We start from the raw sequence: 27481 nt of genomic DNA, 5'->3' as shown, positions 1-27481 counted from the left end.
TAGTAGTCAGGCAGGCAGAGTCACAGTACCAGGTAAGCAGTCCAAGAAAAAGGCATACAAATCCAAATCCGATAGGCAGAAGACACGTACGGGGAACAGGCGAAAAAGGGTCTAGACGCGATCAGGACAGAATAAACAAACTACACTATGGTACACTGAAATGCTAGGCTGAAGACCCTTGAGAATCTGGCAAGGAACTAGCACATGAGGCCGGTGTAAGTGCCCAGACTGATGAGGATGATGAGCTGCAGGTGAGGAGCTAGGCAGGTACAAGCAGGTGAAGGGAGTGAGGTGAGATCAAGCAGGAGAGGGAACTGGAATCTGAAATGACAGGAGAGTCAGTGAACTAGAACAAAATAACATGACCAACTAAAATAATGTTTTAAGAGCTGGAGAGATTTGTGACAAAAATAAAAGGCTGACTTTCCAAACTCAGTCCGTGTTCGGGGTACCTTAATACCAGTCAGAGTTCGGTAGGGTCCAATTTAAGTCGCTTGTTTTATTTGACAATATATGACAAAACAAAATAATCAAATTCTCACACTGTAGAAGCTGGAACTATATATCTTTAGCCATCCTAACAGCATGGCTCTAGGAATGGCAATGTTGGGCTGTCGGTTGGTCCACTGCTTTTCATGTTTTCATATTCATGTCCCCCAGATGATGACTCCAACTGATTTTCCAACTGCTTCTTCTTCTTCTAGCCCCACCAGATCGACATCTGTGGTTTTGAGGGAAATGTCTCAACAACTGTTGGATGGATTGCCATGAAATTTGCTACACACATTCATGTCCGCCTCAGGATGAATCACTTTGGTGATCTCCTGACTTTTCAACTAGCGCTACCATCTGGTCAAAATTTCAATGTGACCAAATACCAGAAAAACTAATGACATTTCCATCAGCCTCAGTTGTAGTCTGTGTTTATTACTATTTAGAACATGCTAGCATATTGACATGCTAAACTAAAATGCTGAAAATGGCATCAACATCATATCAGCTTAACATCAGCATTTTTGCATTGTTTGCAACATGTCTGCAGACTCTTAGTTATTTAAAAAAATTACTGAAATTATTAATTCATTATCAGAATAGTTCCTAGTAAAAATTCTGCCAGTTGACTAACTATTACAGTAAATCGAATAATAGTGTCAGCCCCAGTGTTATAATTAAGGATTGATGAATATAAATATAAATGTATAAATTTTATTCATTCACATATTCCTTTTAATGGAAAACTAAGCATTCTGGGTTCTACTAGAGTCACACTATAGAGGTACACAAAATATAAATAAAATAAATAATGATCATGTCCTCTTTACATGATTATGTTTACATGCATGCAAAATATTTTATGTTGGTTAATTTTCTTAATGTTGTCTAAAAACAGGATGTTGTCACAGACACAACTATGAGTTAAACTTTTTTTTAAAACTATTTTATTATTGACACCCCCACTCTCACTCAGACATATTAGCAGAGGCCCAGGAGACAGATATCCACAGGGTTTGAAGGGTTTCATATTATGTATAGAGGCTGCATATGGGTTGTTGTTACTGTTTATGCCAGGAACACTAGTCCCTGTCTGAGCCCCTTGATGTCTGCTAGGGTTGGTACTGGAGAGACTAGGACTGGTGGGGGTGACCACCATGATGGAGTCCTACCTCCCAGTGTGTGTGTGTGTGTGTGTGTGTGTGTCTGTAGTATGCCTAGGACTAAACCGCATTTGATTTTTATACGCTTGTGGCTAACAGGAGCCAGATGTAGCTGCCTCCAGGGAGCTTACCATCGAAACAGCCATTTATTTCTCTTTTTCACTCTCTTTAATGAGATGTGTGCATGCATGCTTACATACATACTTGTGTGTGTGTATATATAAATAGAAGTTCAAATAAAAGCAGCCAATAAGCCACAACAGCATTTGCAATATTTCTCAGGTTATAAAAATGGTATGACTTCTTGTTTAGCAGTGCCAAAGATGGGATGTGCCCTGTTCAGATGACAGGCCATAAGAGTGAGGAGCCACATGGTCTCATCACATAAAGATAAATGAGAAACAACAGATCAGGGTGTCAGGGCCCTGAGGACACGTAGTTCTCTGGACGCTCAACCTGGCCCCGAGACACATCATGAAGAGGAGAGATTAAGTAAAAACTGAGCAAACACACTCACTCATACGCAAACACAAATAACAGGCGCTTAGATGGTCAAAATCCTTCTGAAAAATAATCCTGGCATCATGACTGCAGTGAATTAATCAGTTCATCAGTAGTAATGGCAAATTGCATATTAAATTACTGCACCGCAGTTTTCAGGCTGTTCTCTTCTGAACATACGCCATAGATGAGTATTGAAAAAGAGAGCAGAAAGCACAAGAGCAGCGATCAGGAAAGAAGGGAGAGTGTTAATTGAAAGCGAATGTGGCTGTGCTGGCTGCTGGTCAGAGATGGGCTAGGGTCCCAGTTGGCTTCTACTTCAAAGGCCCTACCGGCCTGTCTTGGACGCACCTGCAGTCAGTTAAACCCTGCTCTCATCACTCAGGGCGTGGAAGGACCTCTCCTACAACTTAGAGCCTTCACCACAAAGCCATTTGCCAAAGGGCCATAATGGCCCACACTCAAGAATTCAACCTAAAACACCAGGTAGCCCATACAGCGTCAATTACACGGTGTATGTGTTCACAGAACATCCACAGCAGGGTTCCTGGAGCCTCGACCACAAGGTCTATGCCACCCTCATCACAGGTCACAAAAGGCTCATATAATAGGACCTCCATATATGTACAAATTAGTCACAGAGAGCCATTAAGGAAGAGTTTCTGTTCTGTTCTTGTGTTACGTTTAATTACTAATTTGTAGAACTATAAAAACTGTATATGGAGAAGCTTTTGAGGAGGAAATTTACAGGACAAAATTTATTCATGTGCCTTCACATGAGAAATTTAAATGGAGTCATTTTGTGTAGCCATATATATCCATATTTTTTCAACAACAATGAAGGTAACAATCAGTCTCTTATGATCATCAGTGATTGTGTTTTGTTTCTCTCGCAATAAGCAAATACACATATACCTCACCTTCATAATGTTCCCATCCGGCTTCTAGCAAGCTAATTCACTCAAGGTGATATACCATAATTTAGATGTGCTGCAGTATAGATTTTTCTCATTGAAAAAAATTCAGTGTGACTCAAAGAGATGAAAAAGCTGTCCAATGTGGCTTCAAAACACTACATTAAGAATGTGTATTTTGTCTACATTCTTATCTGTCCAGGTCTGATAACTTTACCTGACAGAATAAACTGTTCTCCGCATCAAGGACCCCAGCTCATGCAGCATAAACCAAATCCACTCAGTCTGCCTCAATACTTCATATAGGAAAGAAATGTGAAAAAAGTTAAGGGTTAATAGACTAAACACACACCAGAGAGGCTTAGGACTAAATCCGGACCACAGTTTCTTGTTTGTGCTATGTACAGTAATTAAAGCGCAAACATGCACATGCAGACAGAACCAATATCAACACTTGAGTCCTATACCCTAATCCCTCTTTCATAAGATAGCCAACAAGATCCCTGTTTTTACCTCCTGAACACAAGTCAAATGCTCTTTTCACTTATGTGTTTGATGTACTTTTATATACAAAAAGGTTACTGTGACCTTTGGTTAAAACTGCAAGAACTGAATTTCTGACCACAGTGCAACAAGCTGTAAACAAAAAGTAAACCCATATCATCTCCTTATAAAGTTCTTATGACGAAAGTGTTAAACAGTTGCCTGTTTACATATTGAGCAGACATAGAGCAAAATTAACATTCATTTTGACTCACAGCACTGTACACACAGGGAAGACACACATCATCACACACTAGTTACAGAGAGAAATACATGAAGTACAACACAAGAGCACAGAAAGTACAGTGTATGTTGTGGCAGTAAAGCAGGCAAGATCATCATGGCCACCTGACGAGTCTAAGTTCAGTAATCATTCTCCTTTTAGCTGTGTTTTTGCTGTCTACCAACTCCTGAGTGAAATATCTGGCTCTTTAGTTGATATAAATACCACATTGTCCAGTTGTTATGTCTATGTTTGGTGCTGGACAGGTGTCCAATGGGTATACCAGAACTTTTATGCTGAGGACAGCTGCCTGCTGTTGTTGAAAACAGGCAGATGAGAGCTGTGAGACAAAACCAAAACAGTAAAGTTGCAGGCTGTTAAACCAAAACAAGACGCACTGCAGAGACACAGGATAATTCTTGGTTTGTCATTGGGTGTCCCTGTTCTCATTACACATAATAATTTGATCCATTGTTAATATGAAAATAATGATAAAATCAGCTTTAACATTGAATCCAAAAATAAAGACATTTAAAAAATGTTCAACACCTTGCTTTGCCATTCAACTATTTTAAGTGTAAAAAAGACGTCTTGGTGTGGGGTGGTTTGTGTGGGGGGGGGGGTAAAGAGATATATTTTATGAAAAAAAAAGAGCAAAATTAAAATGGTCTTATGTCAAACATTAAGACAGTTGATCTGTAATTTTTTTTTTGTTTTCAGGTAACTGTCATGGTCTTGATTTGTGTTAGTTTCCTGTTTCATTTTGAAAGTGTTTTCCTCTTATTAGTGTATTAGTCTACTTTATTTCCTGTCTGTCTTCCCTGTTGATTGTCTAACGTGTTCTACCAGCTTGTGTGTGTGTGTATATACACTCTATGTGCTTTTTGGGTCCAAATATCTAATTCCCTGTGTCTACACTTGGCCAAAATGTGACAGTACGGACTCACCAAAGAATGGACCCAGCAGAACTAATAAAGCTGACAATTAGCCTACCTGTGAGTTTTTGGGGGTACCAAGAGACGCTTTGCTGGATGAAGAGCTGGAATACTTTGAGCTGTTCTCTGCCATCTGGAAAAATAACCCCCAGGATGGCCCTGGAGGTGGCTTCATTCAGGTGGGGAGTCTATTTTGGTTCAACTCCACTCAGGACCACAATTCCAGCTGCCTGTTATTCCCCAGAAACCCAGTCGGCCAACCTCCAGTGTACAAATCCCTAGTCGAACTGTCTCCAGCTTGCTAGCCTCCAGTTAACAACTGCTCCTGAGCCTGTCTCTGTTCCCTGTTTGTCAGACCAGGATTGTGAGTCTCCCTCCAGGGGATCTAGGCTAGCCTACATTTTGTTGCGATTTTGTTGTTTTGTTTTTTGCTGGACTTGGATCTTGGTCTTATTTTTCTGATATTGCATTTGGTAGCTGTCCCTTGAGGGGCGGTACTGTCATGGTCATGGTTTGTGTTAGTTGAAAGTGTTTGCCTCTTGTGTTTTAGTGTACTTTATTTCCTGTCTGTCTTCCCAGTCAATTGCCACCTGTGTTTAACCAGCTTGTGTGTGTATGTGTGTGTGTATAGATAGTTTGCGTGCTTCCCTGGTCCTTGTTAAGTCCACCTTCGTATAATGTCAAGTGTTCCTGCCTGTTTCCTGCATGTTTGGATTTGTTTTTGGATTTGTTTGATCCTGGATCACTGCCTGTACCAGTACTGGATTCTGTTTGTTTTTGGGACTGCCTCCCTTGCCTTGGTTATAAGTTCTTCACTTTTAAGTTAAACCTGTTCAGCCTGGTATCCTGTACCTGGGTCCAAATCCTTAAGTCCCTGTGTCTGCACTTGGCTTAAATGTGACACGTCGACAGTTTCTGACTATATAGCACATATCAGAATATTTTGCTGACAGAATGTAATGATTACAAGTAGCCAGCCAGACAAAATAACTCACAACACAATTGAGCATACAGAACATCCTCACCTCACATCTTAATCCTAAAATAAAGGGTTAACTTTGTTGGGATCCACTTTTGGGAGGTGTGTGTTTAAAGAAAAAAAGTAATTTTCTGTTTTGTTGCAGCCTCCATCATGAGAAACATAATGGGCTAATTATGATGCTTTTTGCAGTTTTTTCACTCAACTCCTGAATAAATAAATGAAAATGAAAAACACAAGCTGCCACCCATAAAAACACGGGTAGCTGTTCTACCAATGATTTCAGACTTGGTTTATAGAGTGACTCACTCCTTATCCTGTGTTAAAAGTACAGAGAGAGAAAAGAAAGATTCACTGTTTCAGAGTTCAATTCACTGATTCACTGTTCACTATGCTACCTCAGCCTGCCACCATGTGACCAGCTGCCCATGACCTTCAGTGTACGTCACATAGACAGTTCCCTACTAAAACAGGAAACTACTCAGCACAAACTCAGTTCCACTAAGAGAGAGCAAGGAGACGCTGTGCTGTAAAAATAACCAGCATCAATAAAGGTAAATTTCAATTTGGATTCTTTTAAAACATTTCACAATTTTAAATGTTGTAAGTGGAAAAGGGAATGAAACCAGTCGAATTAAAGCTTATCCCATTCTATCCCATCTAATATGAATGATGTATGTCTGATTATTTCTGTCTGTGTGACTGTCTGTGTGTATCGGTGTCCCTGTCTATGTATTGCCAGTGAAGCATGTCTGTTTTTTTCCTAAGAAGTGTCTGAGATGTGTTAAACGTCAAAGAAGCCATGCTGCCCCGGATATCCCTTTGATGTCATCTCTATCACCTGCTCCACAGTAACAGTGTGTGTCTCTGTGCGTGTATTCGCGTGTGCATGCTCCAAATTTGTCCAGCATGACGGCATCCTCCAGTGATCTAGTAAACATTCTATTATAGAGTTATCACCATCACATCTACGGGAACTTAGTGTGTTCACAGGCGCTATAAAATCTCTTAATGAAAGGCTGTCCTGGGGATGAAGAAAGAAAGGGTCACAGTATGCAGGGCTTAGCCGTGTAGAGGCCAACCATGATGGGTACATACTGTAGCAGTGGTTATGGATGTGTGTGTGCATTTTTTGCATCCGCTCAAGCACAAACTTTCTCTCCATGTACATGCCTTTCGTTACGCCCTTTGTACCAGGGGAAAGTGGTTGACAACCATCCTCAATACCTTCTCGAAAAGCTAGCCAAACGTTTCAGAAGCCTCCGGAGTTCCAGCACCGCTGTGTTTGTTCAAGGCAGTTCATCTCTGTCAGCAGATCTAAATTTACAGGGCAATAAATTATCACAGATCTGGTTCTCTGGCTTGCACACATGCACACGCACATTGTGGCTTGTCTGTCACTGGGGGCGGGTATATTTTTGGGGCCTATGTTGAATTCTGACCTTTCATTAGCTTTATAGATACGGTAATACTACTGGATTTTCAGCTGATTATTATCTGAACAGCCACTCAGGCCTGGTCCTTTTGTCCTCACTGCTTCTTAATATGCAGAAATGTTGACAGTATTAAATCCATCTACAATAAGACATGCTGCAAGAATGAAAATAAAATAATTAAAACGGATACTGTCCTTGTCAGAAAAATGACAGCATTGGTCATATAGTGTCCAACTTTTACACCGGGGACCACCGTTCTCACCACATCTCCCAGCAACTGTCAACCCTGGTTTCTTTCGACCCTGCTCTTCATCTAACCAAAACCAAGTACTTTAAATTGCCCAAACTAGGCAAGGATGCGGATGACGTTGTGTTGTGGTAAAAGTTGGGCCCGGTTAAAGTTTAACTTGAAGAGGGATGCTGCAGGACTGGCTCCATTCAAATGAATGAGAGGGCTGCGTTTTTCACACTTGGCTTAAGTTTGTCTGACAGCGGCCTTAACTTTAACCATGTGGTAGGGCAGAAAATGGTCATGTAAACTGCATTGGAAAGCAAACAAACAGGGGTACCAGATCAGAAAGTGCTCATATGGGTTGTTTTGTAAGGCAAAGATGAACTAGTTCTCAAGATGAACCAACTTTGTCCTTTAGGCTAGAGCAATTGTTATTACTATGAGATGTCAGGCAAGTCAAGTCAACTTTATTTATTTGGCCCAATATCACAAATGTGCCACAAGGGGCTTTAGAAACTCTACAGCATCCGACACCCTTTATCCTTAGGAAATTATGTTGGCTACATTAACACTTGCTTCAGTTGATGTCCTTTTGGTATTTGTCCTTCTTCCACCTGTCCCTTGTTCATATTCCTCTGGACCTATGGGCGGTATGTGTCCCATTACTAGGGGAACTAGTCTAGGTCTGACGATGGGATGTCTTCCCTGCCTCAGCCTGCCAGGGGGTGGGAATACATGCTGAGCTCATCCCTGGACTGCCTGACTGGTGACAGCCCACAGCATAATCCCCATAGGGGACACATTACTGGGCCATTTGTCCAACTATTCCACCTTCAGTGCATGCATCTGGCTTGCCCTTGGTTCATTCACCCCTTTTTTGCCTGCAACTTTCCTTTCAGAAATAATCCTGAGTGATTATAATGTATCAACACAGAAATCAATTGGATTAGTCCAAAACCGCTGCCTCTGTAAATCTCACCTTTATCCCTCGACCCCAGTGCAGTCTTCAAACATAGCAACCCCTGTCAGTACTTTTCCTTTGAGGAGATGGTTGCCAGATTGGACCTTGTTCATCAGGGCAAACTTTTCCTCCAACTGACAAGAAGGCGCTTGACTCTGTTATTGTTTATGAGGAGAAAGCTGTGGTCAAGTTCACAGGCTGGGAGAGAGACAGCGAGAAAGTGCCGGAGAGAGAGAGAGTCTGTTCCAGCTCCAGCCCCATGAGAGAGAGTATAACTCAGCCGTGGTTTTGCTTCCCTAATTCCTTTTGATTTAGCAGAAAATCGTGAGCTAAGCTGCAGTGCACAAATATTCACCAGAGCTTAGATTCACCTCGTGGCCTCTCACAAACCTGTACCTACTCTGGTCAGTGTGTTTGTGCATGTTCCTGTCTCTGAAAATGTTTAAAAGTGTGTCTGAGTCCCATTCTCATAGCAGCCGGTCTATTGTGCTCAAAGCAGAAATACAAATGTCTCTGAAAAGGGGCTTAGCTCTAACAGCAGCTTTGGCATAAACACTAGAACTGTTTTCTCAAGCTTTTGATAGCAGTTTCCGACAGCTATAGCTAATTCTAATAGTTTCTATTCCCACAAGGATTTTCCTGATTTGTTTACAGGTTTGTTAGTATTACTGGGTCAGCTGAATCAACTGTGGTATTCTTAATCCAATATTACAAACTCCCCAGAGAAATCCAAGTCTACATTAACCGTGTGAATTGGTGTCTGTAAACAAGTCGAGCAGGTGAAAGGTCTTTGGATACTTAAAAGTAGTGTTCTGTCAGGAGCCATTCAAGGACAAAATATCATAGATTTGATGATGGATGATAGCTCACTGCCAAGCCTGAATACACACACTTGCATGGGAAGAAAGGTAAGGATGGTCGCTATCCAGGGACAATGTACAGTTTGTATGTATGTGTGTGTGTGTGTGTGTGTGTGTGTGTGTGTGTGTGTGTGCTTGCTTTATTTGAGCGCTGTTTCAGCACTCTCTCTCTCTCTCTCTCTAACACATGTGGTTCATATTTAAGCCGTAGTGCTGTTCAACTGGACGATTTTGGCTCTGTTCTCCCAGTCCCACATTCCCTGCTTTTTTCTCTGACTTTCATTTCTGCTGTGCTTTGGGTGGTGCATGGCAGCAGGCATGACAAATATTTAAATAAGTATTTATTAATAATAATAATTTAAACAATGCAACTGATTTAGTTACTTATATCTCTATCGGGGACAGCACACGTTAATTCATATTAATATGATGTAAGTGTGCCAGATTTAGCCAAAAGACAAATGTTTTGTCCGCAGGTAGGTTGAACATGGATGAACAAGTCTGTGTTACACAGTAATGTGAAAGGTGTATGTGAGGAACAGTATGAGGAATAGAACAATTATAGTCTTATATAAATCCAGTGAATATGATTGATGTTGATTCTAATTATAAATTATTGACAATAACAATAGATGAATAAATTAATAAAATAATCTGTGTGAATAACATACTGTATATATGACTACAATTAATAATTGCATTTCCAACACATCAGTGCTGTAGGGTGTTTCTACATCTAAATGAAAGCATTTTACATTAAAAACTGAAACACCCCTTTTTAAAAATAATAATAATAATAATAATAATAAAAACCCAACAACCTTTAAAATATAAAAAAAAACACATTTACCTTTGATTTAATTATCCGGTTAAAACCGGGTTGTTAAATGAAGGCGCCATCACTGGTTATAATCATTTCTGTCTGTGGTAACATTAACTCCTCACATTAGTCTGGACCTCAACAGTATCATCACATCTCACCACTCCATCCATCCCTCTTTAATATCTCTCTCTTCCTAGTCAAACTCTGTAACCCCTGCATCTGCCCAATGGGCGAGGGGAGCTGTCAGCAGCGAGCCCTCCCTCATCTCTCTCTCTCTCCCCCTCTCTCTCTCTCTGCTCTGACTCTGTCCACAGCGCACTGATAAAGGAGAGGTCCGGTACGAGCATCCGATCCAGCACAGAGTCACACAGCCGACAGAACTGCAGCTAGTCTCGCATCTGCCAACCTTTGGCTCCAGCTGTTATTCGGATCCTATATCTGCCTCTGAACTAAGCAAACACCAAGGATAGGTGTTTGGGGAGCTGAGTGGAGAGGTGAAATAGCAGACACTTGTTGCGCGTCTCGTCAGGTAAACCTCCTGTCAGCAGCCAGAAGCGCTCAGTGGAAATTCTGGTGCGCACATGGCTCCGAAAACGCGCGTCTCACACTCCTGACAGTCGCGCAACATGGAGCCACACACTGGATAATGAGGCCTACCTACTGAATGGGTGTCTAACCTATTTCACATCAAACCTGTCTGTTAAAGTTGGGCTTTTTTCTGATTTTCTGAATCTGATTTTTTTGTGTGTGTGTGGGGTGGGGGACTTCTGGTGGTTAAAAAAGCGCAGAGCCATGCTGGGTTTAAACAGGATTCTGAGCCTCCGGGCATCCCGGATTCGGAGCTGTGGTTCGCCAGAAGCCAGACTCTCATCCCGGTCTTCTTCATGCCAAAATCCCGGTGCCAGTTCGAGGATTTACTGTGGGTGTCTGTTGCTGCTGCTGCTGGTGACGCCTCGGGTGGACTCTTCATGGTGGTGAGTACTGTCTGCATCCATCACATCGCCGGCCTACCTGCCTGCCAACACGATTTATGGGAGCTGAATATGTAGGCCTATATTTGCTTTTGGAAGAAACAATTACGCAAATAATAATAATTATATATAGGCCTATTATAATTGATTATTATTATTATTATTATTATTAACTAAATTAAATCAAGAGTCTAGCTGTAAAAGGAAGGCAAGAAAATGCAACACAATTTGAACATTTAACATTGATCTTAATCATTTGAAACGGAGCTGGGATTACTGCCGAGCTTTGGGTCTAAAAACATCAGGGATTCAAACTGCCAACGAATGTAACTTATGAGAATTCTTTTAATAACCCATTTTCCAAAAGCAAAAGCAAAAACCCTTTCCAATTAATTCGGAGCAGCGACTTTCCAACAGCAGACAGACAATGGCTTTATGAGGGCTTGCATGCCTTAATTTATTATCTCACCGTCCTCTTCTCATTAATCTCCTTGTGCATTTCTTTTGCTGCAAATAATCTAAAAGCGTTGGGGTTTATTGAAAATACTTCCATATGCTATTATTTGTCACGAATGAGTGCGCTGCCATGTAATTTTTTTTATTTTTATCGGGGAATGACTGCAAAGAAAAACTCTAAATGTGTTTTTCTGTCATCATTTAATTCAAGTCAAAACTGATTTGCTCCAGAAAAAAAGAGAGCAAGAAAGGACGTGGCATTAATAGTGAAAATTACCCTAAATTATGAGTTTGTGAAGTAGATTCAAGCTTCTTTAGGATTTTGTTTCTAAAACGCATTTTCTTCGTGTCAGTTTGTTGGCCTGCCATATTGAGGAATAATAATAGAGCGATAAATGTAATTTATGCCGGCGCTGTTGGCTGAGCTCGTGTTCAGCTCAGCTGGAGCCTGTATTCGACAAGGCAGAGCAGTCATTAATTCACCAGGTAGGCCTACCACACACACACACACACACACACACACTCAAATGACTTCACTAAAATACCCCCAAACCACCCATCTAGAGCATAGGTGAAGGGTGAAAAAATATCTCATTGCCTGCACAGTATAGGTTAAAGTGTATGTGTGTTTATAGAAGTGTCTGTGTGTGGGTGAGAATGGGGGTGATGGAATGCCTAATAGTTTGTGTAGATTAAAAGCAGGTATGGGGAGTAGTGGGAAGAGTGTGTGTAGAGGCTTTCACTGGGCATTATTGGCTCTGAGGGGAATTTAGTGTAGTAGATACAGTATTTTACTGTTTAATTTTTCTTGCTGTACAGTAAGGGGGTGGGGGTTGGCAAAAATGATAGGGGGTTGTAGGCCAGTCATTTGAGAAATGTGGGGGAAAAGCTTGTATAATGTAATAGAAATCCATCATAATAAATACGTTTTATAATGGTGGTACTTTTTTGTGAAATATAGAAGACACCTATGGTTATCACCTAATTTATATGAGCATTAGTCGCTTATTTGCTACATCTTTAGCAAATGTATCAGGAAATCCGCAAACTAAAGTAAAATGATTTCTTACTGATGCTAATGCTAGGAAAAATGATCACATCTATCTTGGTATGATCCAATGTAGGGCTTGAGAAGATGACAGGGTAATAAGAGGCCATAGGAGGAATCATCAGAAGTCAATAGAAGCCTTCCCTGTTTGCCTCCCACTTGTCTTTCTTCCATGATTCACAGTAGAATTGCAGGGCTTTACAGCATGTTGTTTTAGACCTGTGGATAATGATTTACAATCCTATAAAATCCACAAGTCCTCCTGCCTCTCAGAGAGAAAGACAGACAGAAAATTAAGTGTGAATTGCAGCTCTGGCTCTTTCCTTTGATGAGCACTCTGTTCTTATTCCTCCTCTCTCATTCCACTCTGGGGAGTAGAGAGCCTTCAGTCTCCATCCTCTTGTCCGTCCTCGTAAAACACGACCACACAGCTACACACTCCCTGACCTCCCCTCGCTGACCCATCAAAGCCCCGCAGCCACCGAGCTGCACACACACACACACACACACACACACACACATGTCACGATTACATTTAGAGTTCTTTTTGGGCAAGCTCAATGGAGCATTTATCTTGATAGGATACTGTGGCTCTGTTTTATTAGGGGAGGGAGAAAGATTGGAAGAAGCATGCAGGAGAACTGTGAGTCAGATGAGATTGAGAGCGAACAGGCGGGAGACAGCGAGGAGCAAAGTGAGTAAATGGGGTCTTAGTTTGACAGGGTTATTGTGCTCTGATTTGTGACATGATTTCAACTATCCCACTGGGAAACATTTAAACACACAGGTCTTGTGGGGAGAGGTTAAGTGCTTATTTATTTGGATAGCAGAGTAAATGGTTTCCACTCCCCTCCTTATTGCAAACCTTAAACTGTTAAGTGTAGTGAACTCTGACTCACAGAGGACTGTTGCTGCAGCTCTCCTTCATGCCACTCACCACCTTTGAGTGTGTGTGTGTATTCACATGTGAATACGCTTACCATACGAGGGTCCCTATGTGTGCTAATCAGCTGCAATACACTACCAAACACTGCTGTATTTTGTATTTCACACAAGTCCTTCTAAATGACCCAAGTCAGTGTGAATTCACTTCCAAACTGCCTAGAGGTTTCTTTTGTTTTTGGCATTATCAGGTACATCGGTGCGCTGGGGGCCCGTGTGATCTGTGACAACATCCCAGGCTTGGTGAACAAGCAGCGGCAACTCTGCCAGCGCCACCCAGACATCATGCAGGCCATCGGTGAGGGCACCAAGGAGTGGATCAGAGAGTGCCAGCACCAGTTCAGACACCATCGCTGGAACTGCAGCACGCTGGACCGCGACCACACTGTGTTTGGACGTGTTTTGCTACGGAGTAAGTCCGTGTGTTTGTCTGCATGTCTGATTACTGACTATGTGGCCAAGAAGTACAGATTCTGAGCGTGAACCTGAGCCCCCTCTGCTACTATCACACCACTCATTCTCACCCGTCATCTTCACTTTTACTGCCTTATCGCTCCCTTCTCCTCTCTGTCCTTCTCTCCCTTACTCTGTTCTCTCTCCGATCTTTTCATACTCACGTATGCTGGTGCTCCGTGTTTATAGTCGCTAATGGACTGTTGTAATGCCTTATGCTTGGTCAATAAACACACGGGCTTCGAGACGTGGGCTTGTCGTCATTTTGTTTTTCCACTCCTGCCAGACCTCTCTGCTTTCTAACAGATTCATGCACACATATGCACACAGGCGTGCATGCATGTTAACATACATATTTTCCAACTATCTTTTATTTCTCCATATTAAGTGTTTTATAATCAGTCTGAATTAGGACAGGAGCTATTCAGTGAAAACACCTGATAGCCAAGTTTTAAATTCAGCTGATAATTTTGCACGAAAGATTAAATGACTATTAAATGACTAAATGCTATTTTAACAACAATACTGTAGCGGGTATAGGTAATTACTGATGCATTGTGAATGTAGAGCATGGACGCAGTAATGCACCTGTAAGTCACTCTTGCATGCAGTGCAAAAAGAGTGACTCTATGATACTACATCTTAGGGGTTATGATCGTGTATTATACTTCCCCTTCAGTGTGTTTGCTTTTTGAGCAAGGCACAATGCAGTTCATTGTAGTGTATCTGGATTCAGGTTGCACAAAATAAGGTGCTCATCTCCGCAGACTTAGTATCTTACGTCACTGACTCTGCTTGGCTTGTTACTGTCCCTCTTCCAGCCATCCTACGCATGTGTGGGAGCCGACGATGCATGGGAAAAATGTAGCAGATATGGAGATACAGTCTTCACGCATGTGTGTGTGTGTGTGTGTGTGTGTGTGTGTGTGTTTGTGTGGTGCAAAGGAATAAACAGTAATGTAGATGTAAATATTTAGAGAGATATTCTCACTGTCAGCCAAACAGCGCAGGTTTATACGATGACCAGCAGTGCCCTTCTCCGTCCTCCCCCACATACACCCCCTCAGCAGCACCCACTGCCCTCTTCTCCTCACCCCAGAGACGGAATTGGACATTCCAGTGAATACAGAGCAAGCAGGTTGGATCACACAAACTCTTCTGGCCCAGGCTGGTTCAGATAGGTTTGAGAGAGCTTGTATCTTGTTTTCAGATAGAAGTATCCCGCCCTTAATTCAGTCATTTGTAATCAGTACTACATCAGATAGTTTTGTTATTTCGTAGTGCTGGTATTTGAGTATTTCTATTTCATGAAACTTCTACTCCATGCTTTTCAGAAAAAAATAAATGTGATGCATTATTATTTATCCTAGCCTGCAGATCATGAAATAGTTTGCTACAGCTTTTAAATACTTCTTACAACTTGGGGTTGTAAGAAGTATTTGTAGGTTTTAAGAAGTTGCGACTGCGACCCAACCTGATTTGAAACAAGATTAAAAGTCTGACATCCTGTTTACGCAGGCTGCATTGCTACAGCAGCATGTCTGCAGTTTCAGTCGTTCGTCAGGGTCTATGGAGGACTGAAGCTACCGTAATGTCACCCATTGGTTTGTGGACCACCGTTTTTAAGCCTCAAGTTTGTCATTTTGGCCATTTTTTGGAAGCGGAAGTGACCATATTTGGATGAGAGAGTGGAGTAATTTACATGAACTGCAATATTATTGGAATGCTAATTTTGATTAGCAAAATTTACTTACAGGAAAAAATTAAGAGCCAACTCCTTAGATATCTTTTAGTACAACTAAACAAGACATTTTTAGACAACCAGAGTGTTACACTTAACTATTATGAACTATTATTGAAGAAGACTTGAAACATCAATTAAAGCCATCAACTAATCAGGAAACTGTCTACTGAGGTAATTAATCAACTTCACTTTTCAGACTCGGAGGTTCCCGCTTGGTTCATTAACAGTGCTGTTATGTGGTCACCCATGTTTTGGGAGATGCATTGGGTACAATTTCACATAGGCGTAATTTACACTGGGGACACTGGGGACATGTCCCCACAACATTTTGAAATGGCTGATTTTATCCCCATCACTTTTTGAAAGCAATTGTTAAAAATGTTTTGAAAAATAGCTTGCAGGGATAACAAATCAAAATGCTTTAAGAAAGGCTGATTTGCACAATAAGAAAAGATGCAATGCAATTTAAATATAGAAGAAACAAATGTCCATTGTCCAAAAAAAGTAACTAAAGCTAAAAAGAACAAGCTGCTGATTACTTAGATTTTTATATTTATGAATTATCTACTGTATCTACTGTCAATTGGAGCAGAAAATTTCTCCAGAATGCAGGAAATTCTGTAGTTAATTCTGAAAAATTTCTTGGGGGGGGGGCGACGACCCCACACTAAAATTCTATTGATTACTTTTAAAGCTCTTCATAGCCTCTCGCCTTGTTATATTTCCATACACACCAGCACGTACCTTGAGATCCTCGGGCAGAGGTCTGCTATCTGTTCCAGAGTCTCGACTGAAAACTAAAGGGGACAGAGCGTTTGCTGTCAGGGCCCCGAGGCTCTGGAACAGCCTGCCCAAGGAAATCAGGTCAGCTGAGTCAGTGAACTCTTTTAAGTCCCTTCTTAAAACATACTTTTATAGGAGAGCCTTTCCCGATCTTATTTGACTTTATTTTATCCCTTTATTTTATTTTATTTTACTAATTTTATATTTATCTTAAACGTGTATTTTAGTCTTTTCAATGTTTTCATGCTTTTATCTTGTATTGTTTTTGTATTATTGTCTCTTGGGTATTATTGTCTTTACACTTAAAGCACTTTGTAACTTGTTTTTGAAAAGTGCTCTACAAATAAAGATTATAATTATTATTATTATTATATATTCCGGCATTTCTTATTTCTTCAAAATAGTGTTGAAAGTCTTCTTGTTCTCGTGCATTGTCACAACTCGTGACCCAAGTGTATCATTGTGCCCCTAATCCTAGTCCTTATGTCCCCACCACTTTTCAACGCAAAGTGTGTGTGAAGCACAAGTGAAACAAGAGCTGTTATGCGGGTAAGACAGGTGACATGGCTGAAACTCATTTCTTTGTAGACAGAGTTTCAAAAAAGAGCTGAATGTGCTAGAAAGTTGCACTGCAATCTGCCCATTACATAATGAGATACTGTGTATTCTAAGTTGACATTTCAACCTTATGACGGTGCTAAAGGAAAGCTGGTGGGGTTTAAAATTAAATAAAGTCATGTCAATGGAACAAAAAAAGTGGAAGAGCACAGTGCAGCAACCAAAAGATGTACAGCAAGCACATTTTAGTGTTTGAAAGTGACAGTTATTTTGTAGTTCATATTCAAAAAAGGCAGGCATTTAGGAGCTTTTTGGATTTAATACCCTAATCTTTTAATCCCTCTGTTATCGTCCCCCTGAACAGGTTAAAATAGGCACTGTACTCTGACCCATTTAACATTGTTCTTGTCAGTTGTAGTTTCACAGTTTCAGTCCTGTTCTACGCAGCATGTGTTTTAAAATGTGTTTAAAATGTGCATTTTTTGTTGAGTCTTGTCAAAGGAAATTGTCCTATTATTTTCACCCAGAGACCAGCTCACGTTAGTGAAGTGGGGCACCAAATTCCAACACCAACAAACAAGACCAGCTGACCAATTCACATTGCAGCACTTTACAAAACACCCAGCCAACTCTGGTCTGGTGAAGAAAATAACTTGATCCAGTGCCTGTGCAGCATTTTGGAAAACAATGGCTTTAACTGGTAACGCTGTAGCAGAGAGGCTGTTCACCACTACTGGAGATATAATGTTTATAACAACACAGCAGAGTTGTTATTAAAATTATATATGAAAACAACTTATGTATGTTAGGTTGAACAAGTGACTGAAGACTGAAGTTCTTCTGCCTCTTGCTGCTGTGTTTTTTGAGGCATTCATTCCGTACAGGCTTTGCAAAAAGCAACTGTGACCAAATGCTATATCTAATTCTCTATGTGCCTTTGGCCTAACAATAGATGAGTCATATTCTAAGGAACTAAGGAGACCAGAAAAGCACAGCAATGGTAGAAAATACTGTCATGACATCATCCTGGCGCTGATGAATGGGGTATCACTATATCTGTATTCAAACAATTTATGTGAGCAGAGGAGAGCCCCGCAGCTGGGATTATTTCCATGATAATATTTAAACAGAGCTGTCCTATACTCCACATCAGGCCTGATATGCCCCCGTCAGCTGCACCTTCAAGTCCTGATGGCTCACGCCCAGGCCTGGTCAAGGCATTATGTGTATCTGTCCATGCATGTTAACTTGTGAGCTGCTCAGCTGGAAGTCTTTAGGTCTTTGAGAATCTACTGTATTGCATGATGATATGTACTGCAATTTCTGTATTCAGTAATAGATTGTTTAATTCTAACCCTTTAACTCAGTATAACCTCTGTGTTTCTTTTTTGCTTTCGTGCTTGTCCCTCCGTCTCTCTTTCTCAGGCAGTCGTGAGGCAGCATTCGTCTATGCCATCTCCTCAGCAGGAGTGGTGTATGCGCTCACTCGCGCCTGCAGCCAGGGGGAGCTGAAGACATGCAACTGCGACCCGCACAAGCGTGGGCGGTCTAGCGACGAGAGAGGAGAGTTTGACTGGGGAGGCTGTAGTGATAATATCAACTATGGGATAAAGTTTGCCAAAGCCTTCATAGATGCCAAAGAGAGGACTGTCCGAGATGCACGGGCGCTCATGAACCTACACAACAACCGCTGTGGACGAACAGTAAGTGATTACAGTGTCTTTACTCAAATAACAAAAAAAAAACCACATTTTCTCACTTACATGTAAAGACCTATCTAGCTATGTAGATTTTTCTTTTATTTGCCAAAGTTTTTATGTATCTGCATCTTGGACCCCATTTCCCCCTGGTATTAACGTGCAACCTATATCTGGCAATGTTATATGGATAATGGTCATGGGCCTCATTTACACTTGATATTACAGTAATAAGCACAGGTGGAGCAGGCGAACTAGTGAACGATGCAGACTGCACTCACACTTTGCTGGGATCCAATCTCAATGCGAGCCAGACGTCCTCCACAAGAGATCTAGCCAATCCAACATTTTGAGTGCATTTTAGGGTTTGGAGACTATAGTTTATATAATTTACACTTTCATTTTCTCTCATCTCGACAACTGCAATTCTTTCTATGTAGGAATCAGTAGATAATCAGTCCTGTCTCGCCAGCAGGTGGTTCAAAATGCAACAGCAAGACTCCTCACTGGATGAAAAAGAGAGACCATATCCCCCTGTACTGGCCTCTCTTCATTGGTTTCCAGTGAAATACAGAATTACACACACACACACACTTTCATTTCTCTTATAACAACAATAGACATTTAGACAATTGCATATTCAACAGATAGCATCATTTTACCAGAAAATGACTGACCTTGATGATCATTTTAATTTGAATGTTCTGCTTTTATAAGTGGTAGTCTTATTTACTGCTGACATGTAGGCCTAGGTTAAAACTAATCATCAAGCTATCTAATTTCTCACCTGGTCATCTGTATCTCCAGAGCATGATGTCCCTGTCTGGCCACTGCTTTCACCATGCCTCTCCTTTCCCCTGTCTCTCTGTGCTCCTGCATTGTGACCAGATACCATTATTTTACCAGAAGAACAATGACTGACCTTGATGATCATGATTTGCTTTAATGTTGTAATGCTGTTTAGCTAAAGAACAGTGTACATGCAGCCCTGTCTGGCGAGGAACTGAGGCTTCTATGCTCCCTTCAAAGCCACCAGACTCTTTTGACAAAAACAGTAATTTGACCTTGCAGAACATGGGAGTTGCTGGTCTACCACTGCCTCATTTGGTTAGTTTGTTTATGTTGTTGTGTGACTTTGGTGTTTTAAAGGTTAGTTTTTAATTACTGTTTTTGTCAAAGGAGTCTGGCAGCTTTGAAGAGAGCATATTTTCAGTTCAGCAAGATAAAGCGAGTACTGAGAGTACTGATATTGATTTTTTTAATGAGGGCGTTTTTTACGTGGGGGGGGGGGGGTTGGAAGAAAATTGCTCAGATATAAACTGTTCATAGAATATAATAATATAATTCTCAAACAAAAATCCTTTAACATCCACTGGCAGAAATCTTAGAGGTAAATATCTTACCCCTAACCCCTTACCCTAACCTCAGCAATTAAAACCAAAAATGATGTGAAAGACTACATACCACTAGGGGTACATTTAGTGAGAAATATGTTTTAATGAAATTTGTTTAAACCAACCCTTTAAGGTACGTTCGTGACTTTACGCTTCATTTTAAAACATGTAAAACCAAATTTTATGATGGCTAAAACAATACACACAACAACCAACACACAAACACTTCTCTCTATGGCTCTCTCTTAGGCAGTGAAGCGATTCATGAAGCTAGAATGCAAATGTCACGGCGTGAGCGGCTCTTGCACACTGCGGACATGTTGGATGGCCATGTCAGACTTCAGGAAGACCGGTGACTACTTAAGGAGGAAATACAATGGGGCCATCGAGGTGACGATGAATCAGGATGGGACAGGCTTCGCTGTAGCTAACAAAGCCTTCAGGAAGGCCACCAAGAACGACCTGGTCTACTTTGAGAACTCTCCAGATTACTGCCTACAAGACAAATCAGCAGGTAAGAAGGGAAAAGGAGAGAAGAAGATTGTGAACTGAACTGAAAGAGGCAGTTTCTCATGGATGGTGATGGATTGCCCAGACTGTGTTATGTTTTAGGGGTGTTATGTGTATGTTGTGTATATGTTCATGCGTGACTTGTGTGTTTGTGTGTGTGAATGTGAGTGTGTGTGTGCGTGTGAGTGTGTGTGTGTGTGTGTGTGTGTGTGTGTGTAATGGTAGTCAGGTAACATCAGGCCTCCCGTGTGATGGAAGCTAATATCCTTGTACCCTAGGGACATGGTTGTTCTGTGGCCACCTGACCTCTATCAGTCTCTGTCAACACATATATACACACACACATATACACAACCCAGTGGTCAGAGAATGTGTTGATCAACCTTTACACAATACACCTAATCAGGTACGGCTGTTACTGATTGGATGGAAGATGGATGAAAAACAGTTTGGTGAACTTTTACAGTATTTGACATCAAGACCTCTATCAGCCAGAAGCTTAATCCGATTGTCCTCGTCCTTGCTCCGTTGGTGTGTCCCTTTGTCCATCCTCCCCCTCTTTCTCACCTTCCCAGTGGAATCCACAGCCTAGGGACACAAGCGGCTAATTTAAAAAAAAAAAATCACTTCTTTCTGTCTGTCACAGTCTCTCCCTCTCTGTCTGAACTAAGCGTAGCTGGAGGGCAGAGTGGGCCTCAGAGTGTGAGAGCCTGTCTGTCTGTCACGCTCCACTGTCCATTTAACCCTCACACATACACACACACACACAGAGTGGCTTCAAAGGGAGCAGTGGCTTGGGAAAGGCAGTGTAACTATAGGCCACTCTACCAACACTGCATAGTTGTGTGTGTGGGTCTGTTGTTCTATGGGCAGCATGTTGTGATAGGTAGCAGTTCAAACAGGGAGCTTCTCACACAAAACACCAGCACTAATCTCTGTGGGGATGACATTCACACAAGACACAGACAATATGCCACAGCTTTAGGTAATAGCCAGACTGCTAAACTCTTCTATACGCTTAACAAGGTTTACTAGCATGCTACTGAAGATCAAATATCGTAACAAATAGAGAACTAAAGTGAAATTAAATCTTCCTCAAACCTCATTCGAAACTAGTAACATTTGTAATGCAATGCTAAAGGTCTGGAATATAAACTTGTTTACAATACATTTTGAGGTTTGCTCCATTTTTCTAGACAGAAATGTTTAATTTGGTAAAAAACTGTTTAATGTTCTATTTAGTATTTCACTTTTCAGCTGCCTTTAACGAACAAGAAGCCCAGTATGACCATTAATAGAATCAATTCAGTTGACTGAATTTTAAAGGGTTCATACCTTGTTTGTATCTGGCTTTATTTGTTAAGCGCATCGAATAAGTAACAACAACAAGTCATAATACTGGGTGGTATTCTTCCCGTTCTGTCAACATTGAGTGTATGCAGCATAAATGTCTCCAATTGAATGGTGGGACTGGGAAAATGGACAGGGAGGGCAAAATGGCATGGCCGTTTTTTATAAAGCAAAGTCTACTAAAACGTTAGATAACAATTAGAAGAGAGTGTGGATGGTTATCAGGAGGGTTAGAGTTACAATGGCATGTAATAAGCGTATTTCCACACTGGACAAATTTGATGCGAGCTGCAGTTTATTTGAATGCTGACAAACTAACTATTGTTTAACTTTGTTAATCATGAAGGGTTCAAGTTCTAATTTCAAGTTCTTTAGTAGATACTCATATATCTTTGAATCTGACCCAGCAACAAGATTCACTGTCTCAGAAAAACCAATGAAAGTAACCCTCAATTAGAGTTTATAGCATTGAGTTACAGAGGATAGTGGAACAGAAGCTAGCCTTGATGTGACGTTAAGACTAAGGATCGCAAACCTGCTGATTGTTTTCTCGATTAGTCAATTAACTGTTTGGTCTGTAAAATGTCAGAAAATTATGATAAATGTCCATCACAATTTCATAAAGCCCAAAGTAACATCTTGACATCGGTCTTGTCCAGCCAATAGTCCAAAACCAGAGATATTCAGTTGTAGCAAATCCCCACACCTGAGAAGCTAAAACCTAAAACTAGGTAAGGTCTAGCTTTTTTGCTTGAAAAATGACTTGATTCATAATCAAAAGAATGGGAGGTTAATAATTTTTGATTGACTAATGAAGTAATGAAATAATTATTTCAGCTCTAGCAAAGACATTTGGCTCTCTATAGACAAACTTTTTTTAAGTAAAACACAAAAGACCAGTTAAGAGAAAATAGCTTTAGTTAACTTGTATCTTCTATAAGCCAACTCTTTTGTTCTATTGTGCAGGCTCTCTGGGCACGGCTGGGCGGGTCTGCAATAAGACATCACGCGGCACTGATGGCTGTGAGGTCATGTGCTGTGGCCGGGGCTACGACACCACGAGGGTCAAGCAAATCACCAAGTGCGAGTGCAAGTTCAAATGGTGCTGCGCCGTGGAGTGTAAGGACTGCGAGGAAGCTGTGGACATACACACGTGCAAAGCCCCCAAACGAGCTGAGTGGTTGGACCAGACCTGAGGACACGCCCCCCCTACCCCCCGTTATGCAACCCCACCCCCTTCCCCTTTACAGGACATCCTGTGGAACATGGCATTCTGGGAAAGTTTGTCTGAAAGTGCTCTGCGTCTCCGCCCTCCCCTGCCCCCACATCAGTTCATCATTGCATGGCTTTTCTACCTGTCTCTGTGAAAGCACTAGAATTCAGTACCCGTCAATATGAATTAATACCCATTAGCCCCTATTTGTGAATGGCTCTGTGACTGAACTGCTGGGATCAGATGATGAACGGTGAAACCAGAGGACACTTTGGGTTTCTGGTGGATTGGGCTTTCATGAAAGATTCAGTCCAGATGGCCTTTTTTATAGCGTGTGGTTCTGGGTTAAAAAACGATTTGCTGCTTTCATGATGCTTAAAAGACACATTTTTACATTAACTGAGCCTTTAAACATATCCAGTATTATTACAACAATTTCATATACTCACATAATTTTCTTTCTTTTTTGGGGGGGCAATACACTTTTATCTACCAAAAACGAATACTTGGTTGGACTTTGGGAAGTAGCTTGACATGTGCACTTTGAGAAGTGGACATCTAAGCGTAAGTTTGGCTCTGTGTGGCCAAATAGAAGTCCAGGCAAAGGACTAAGAGGACACGTAGATGGACGCCAGATGAATAAATGGACGGATGCGTCATTGAAACTTTGAATGCAAATGTAAAAAAAAAAAAAAAGACAAAAAAAGACAAAAATAGTTGTTTAAAGAGATTTATTTAAATTGTAAAGTGTTGTTTCATTTCTCATCTGCGGATGACACTGCACTACATTGGCTGATGAGGATAGAGAAGAGCACTCCCATTATTATACAGTGTACTCTAGTTTTCAGTGTAAGACGACCAACTGCCGCTGACAAGAGGAGGAAGAAGAAGAAGGAAAAAAAACCTGCATGGTCATTCAGTCACGCATAACCACAACATCAGAAAGATTTCACTTCTCTGCTCTCCAGCTTGCTTGTATAACATTGTGTATATTGCCTTATCCAAACAGATGTTCATATGAAATATATGGTGCATTAGTATGACACTGGAATCTTTGTTTTTTGTTCAGACAGACCAACGTAGAGGTTGAAGGCAAGAAAGGGAATAGATAATGCCAACAGAGCACAACTAATCAGTGTGACCGAGCAGGATAGTAAGTTCAGTTGTACTGCTGTCATAACCTGCCGTGTTATTCCCATCACTCACACACACACACATGAACGCACACCATCGCTGCTCCCCACTGGCAGTAATACTACAGTCTCAGTAACAAAGGCTGATTCTGTGTGAGTTGGGGTAGAGTGTGCTATATCAGTCAAGGGGAGGGAAGTGTTTGATTAAAGGCCCAACCTAAACCCCAACCCCTGCTGGCCTCATCCCACCCCTCGCTATGTGGAATTCCAGGTGGGTCCCAGGCTAATGACTAGATGGCTGTAATTACCCGGGGCTGTTGATAGCTGGTGATTGGACATGGTCGTGCCACAGTGGACCTAGTGTGGGCTCCTGCTGGGACCACATTTAATCAAAGGCTTCTTGGCCGGCTTATCAAAGGGAATACTTTCTTGCAATCTTCTCAGCCTCAGCCCCCTCTGCTCCCCAGACTCTCTGTCCAGTTCAGTCTCTGTTATATTAGAGCCCAGAGACTCCTGATAACGTGAATTCAAAAGGATATCACACACAAGACAAAAGTAGTGGATCAACACACCTTCCTTTTTGGAGAATGATACAGCATTAATTCATTGCCTTTCTACTCAGCAGACTTGTACTGCCTTGTAACACTACTATAGTTTTCTGTTGTAACCCCATATGATATGTGGCTGTGTTGGTGAGTGTGTCCTGGTGATAAGTCTCATCTTTCCCAGGCTTGGGACAGGATGCAGCCACGTTCAGGTCTGATTGTACACACTGATACCATGACACAGGACATGCAAGGCATGTGCCCTGGAGATACCTTAATGCAGGAAGAAGACTCAAATTCAGATACAGCAGCAGAGATAAAAATACACAATTGCTCTCCTTAGTTTATTTCATCTGATACTGCTACACAATTCAATTTATAAAGGACTGAAATTAGGCCACTCATGATTTACCTTTAAGACTACCAACCACATTTTCCCCAAAAAGAGCCCTCAACATCCTAGAAGTGGTCTTTTAATAGCCACAGGAGGCCCATATCATTAGATAAGATAAGCTTTATTGTCCCTCGGGGTAATATTATCAAGCAATTCCAGCCATTGAGCCTATTCTGGTGCCAGTTTCCTGTGGCAGAGTCTATCTGTGTCCTGGATGCCAGGCTGAGAGCATTCCTGTTGCGGAGTATCACAGGCAAACCATAAGTCTTCGCACCTGGCATGCAGTGCTGTGGGCGAGGGAGATTGTACTGACTGAGGGCACAGAAATGGCATCAAGCAACACAGGAGGTTTAAAGGATTTTTTTATTTTACAACTTGGACGTTATTTTTTTAGGGCCTCAGCTCTATTGGTTCTGATAACTCGCCAAATGAATTGAAGAGATGTAGGAATTCTGAGTCGTCAGACGATCATACAGGTTTAAAACAAAACTCTAGGTTAGCCAAACTAATTTGGAAAAGAAAAGAAAGATCAAAAGTAATATTATCACCCAAATGTTGTGAACATCCATCAGATTTTAGAGATCGACATTGTTGTTCATCTTTGACCTGAAGTACTTTTTTTCCTGTGCAATTAGGGATTATATGTAATTATGAACATTATAGGTGCGCTAACTTGGTTTCACCTCCAAATTAAGTGGTTTAATCTAATTATCTGTTGACTTGTTCACAACCTGCCAGACTGCTCCCTATTATTTTCCCTGTTGTAGCGATGTTGCCATGTTTCTGGACCTCTGCAATTAACTTTGTGGGTACAGTGTTATCATAAACAACAGAAACAGTAGCCAAAGCTACAAAATGAGACCCAAATTGTAATAAATCTGAATTATCCTTTAATTCCACAGTAAGTAATGACTGGGGCAATTGCTCAGAGAGCAGCTTTGTGGTAAAATCGCTGGTCACAAGTAATTCAGATCAAACTGTAGGTCAGCTGAATTTCCAAACTTTTCTGCTGAAAAGTAAAGGTTGCACTAGCTCTGTACAAACTGGTACGCTGACACACACACTGTTCCAGTATCTTTGGACTATTGTCGACGCAGACTGCACACATGGCCACAGTCATTTATTCAACATCATCACAGTTATTCTTAACTGTGTCCCCCTTCTTTTTACACTTCTTCTTTTTATATATTCTCTCTCACTCTCTCTCTCTCTGTCCTGTGTCTCGGTACTGACAGTTATGTAGATTTATCATCTTTATGTCCACGCTGTAATGCGTGTCAGTCTGAGCTCTGGTTGCCAAATGACAACAACCCTGAGAATAGAGGATGAACTCCACTCCGATTACATGCATGCAAGTACACACACACACAAACAAACACAGCATAAAGACACATGGACAGGACTGCATAGCCTGTGTGAGGTGACTTAAAATCCATCTTTGATTGAGAGACAGAAAATAAAGGAGAGGCGTGAGACAGAGAGAAGGACAGCTAGTCAAATGGATGGATGCGGGTAAGAGAGATATGTCTAGGGTTACTCACAGACCTAGCGGGCATGTTTATCAGCAGATCTTAATCTGAGCAGAAAGAACCGCGTTCCCCACAATTCATCATCATTACTCGCCCCACCTGCCACCTCCCCCTGACTGCCTCACTCCACCCCCTCCTGCTCCTTGCCTCTCATACAGGGTTCTGTCTGTGGGAATCTAGACCCCAGCACCAACTGCCCAGTAATATTCACCTTGGGGTGGTCCGGGTGTCAGCCATGCGATCTGTTTCGCACACATATTCACATGTGCATACCTGCAAGCTAGGATCGGACCACCTCAGTGCCCCCCTGAGCTCAACTATCACCTGTCTGGTAAAACCCTCAGTATGTTAGTGAACCTTTCTACTCTGTCACTCACTTTTTGCGAACAGAAAGTGCATGTAAACATACAAGTGTGTGTGATGGGATGAGTTTAGCCCTCAGGGCCGATAGAAACAGGGTCATCCCCCCCAGAGGTTTGAAGGGGAGTCTGACGAGGTCAGGGGTCATAAAGTTTAGATGTATCAACAGAGACCCTTCCGCACCATGAACATTCACCAATGATCCGTTGCCTGTTGACACCTCCTACACATTAACATCTTGCTCATGTAGCTAAGCTCTTCTCTGGCTGGCCAGCAAAGAGGTAGACTCCTCCAGAAGAACACCTGCTCTGCTGGATTAATATCTGGCCTACACTGTAG

At 41.5% G+C, this 27481-nt stretch overlaps 1 protein-coding gene across 2 annotated transcripts in view; it reads left to right on the top strand.

The window, feature by feature from the left end:
• Nucleotides 1-24195, top strand: part of LOC123974965 (protein Wnt-2b-A) — a 38554-nt gene extending 14359 nt beyond the window's left edge. The window contains exons 1-6 of one of the 2 annotated variants that reach the window (XM_046056030.1): nt 6236-6304; nt 10377-11036; nt 13671-13891; nt 18443-18720; nt 20358-20622; nt 22935-24195. In XM_046056030.1, the coding sequence (XP_045911986.1) occupies nt 10855-11036; nt 13671-13891; nt 18443-18720; nt 20358-20622; nt 22935-23164 (1176 nt within the window). In that variant the 5' untranslated portion in view covers nt 6236-6304; nt 10377-10854 and the 3' untranslated portion in view covers nt 23165-24195. Of the gene's footprint in view, nt 1-6235; nt 6305-10376; nt 11037-13670; nt 13892-18442; nt 18721-20357; nt 20623-22934 lie in introns of those variants that run through there. The other variant, XM_046056029.1, reaches the window with a different exon arrangement.
• The last annotated feature ends 3286 nt before the right edge of the window (nt 24196-27481 follow it).

Source organism: Micropterus dolomieu, linkage group LG08, assembly GCF_021292245.1.
Source record: "Micropterus dolomieu isolate WLL.071019.BEF.003 ecotype Adirondacks linkage group LG08, ASM2129224v1, whole genome shotgun sequence".
Classification (NCBI taxonomy): Eukaryota; Metazoa; Chordata; class Actinopteri; order Centrarchiformes; family Centrarchidae; genus Micropterus; species Micropterus dolomieu.
Note: the sequence above shows the minus strand (reverse complement) of the source record. Positions and strands in the feature narration are given on the sequence as shown.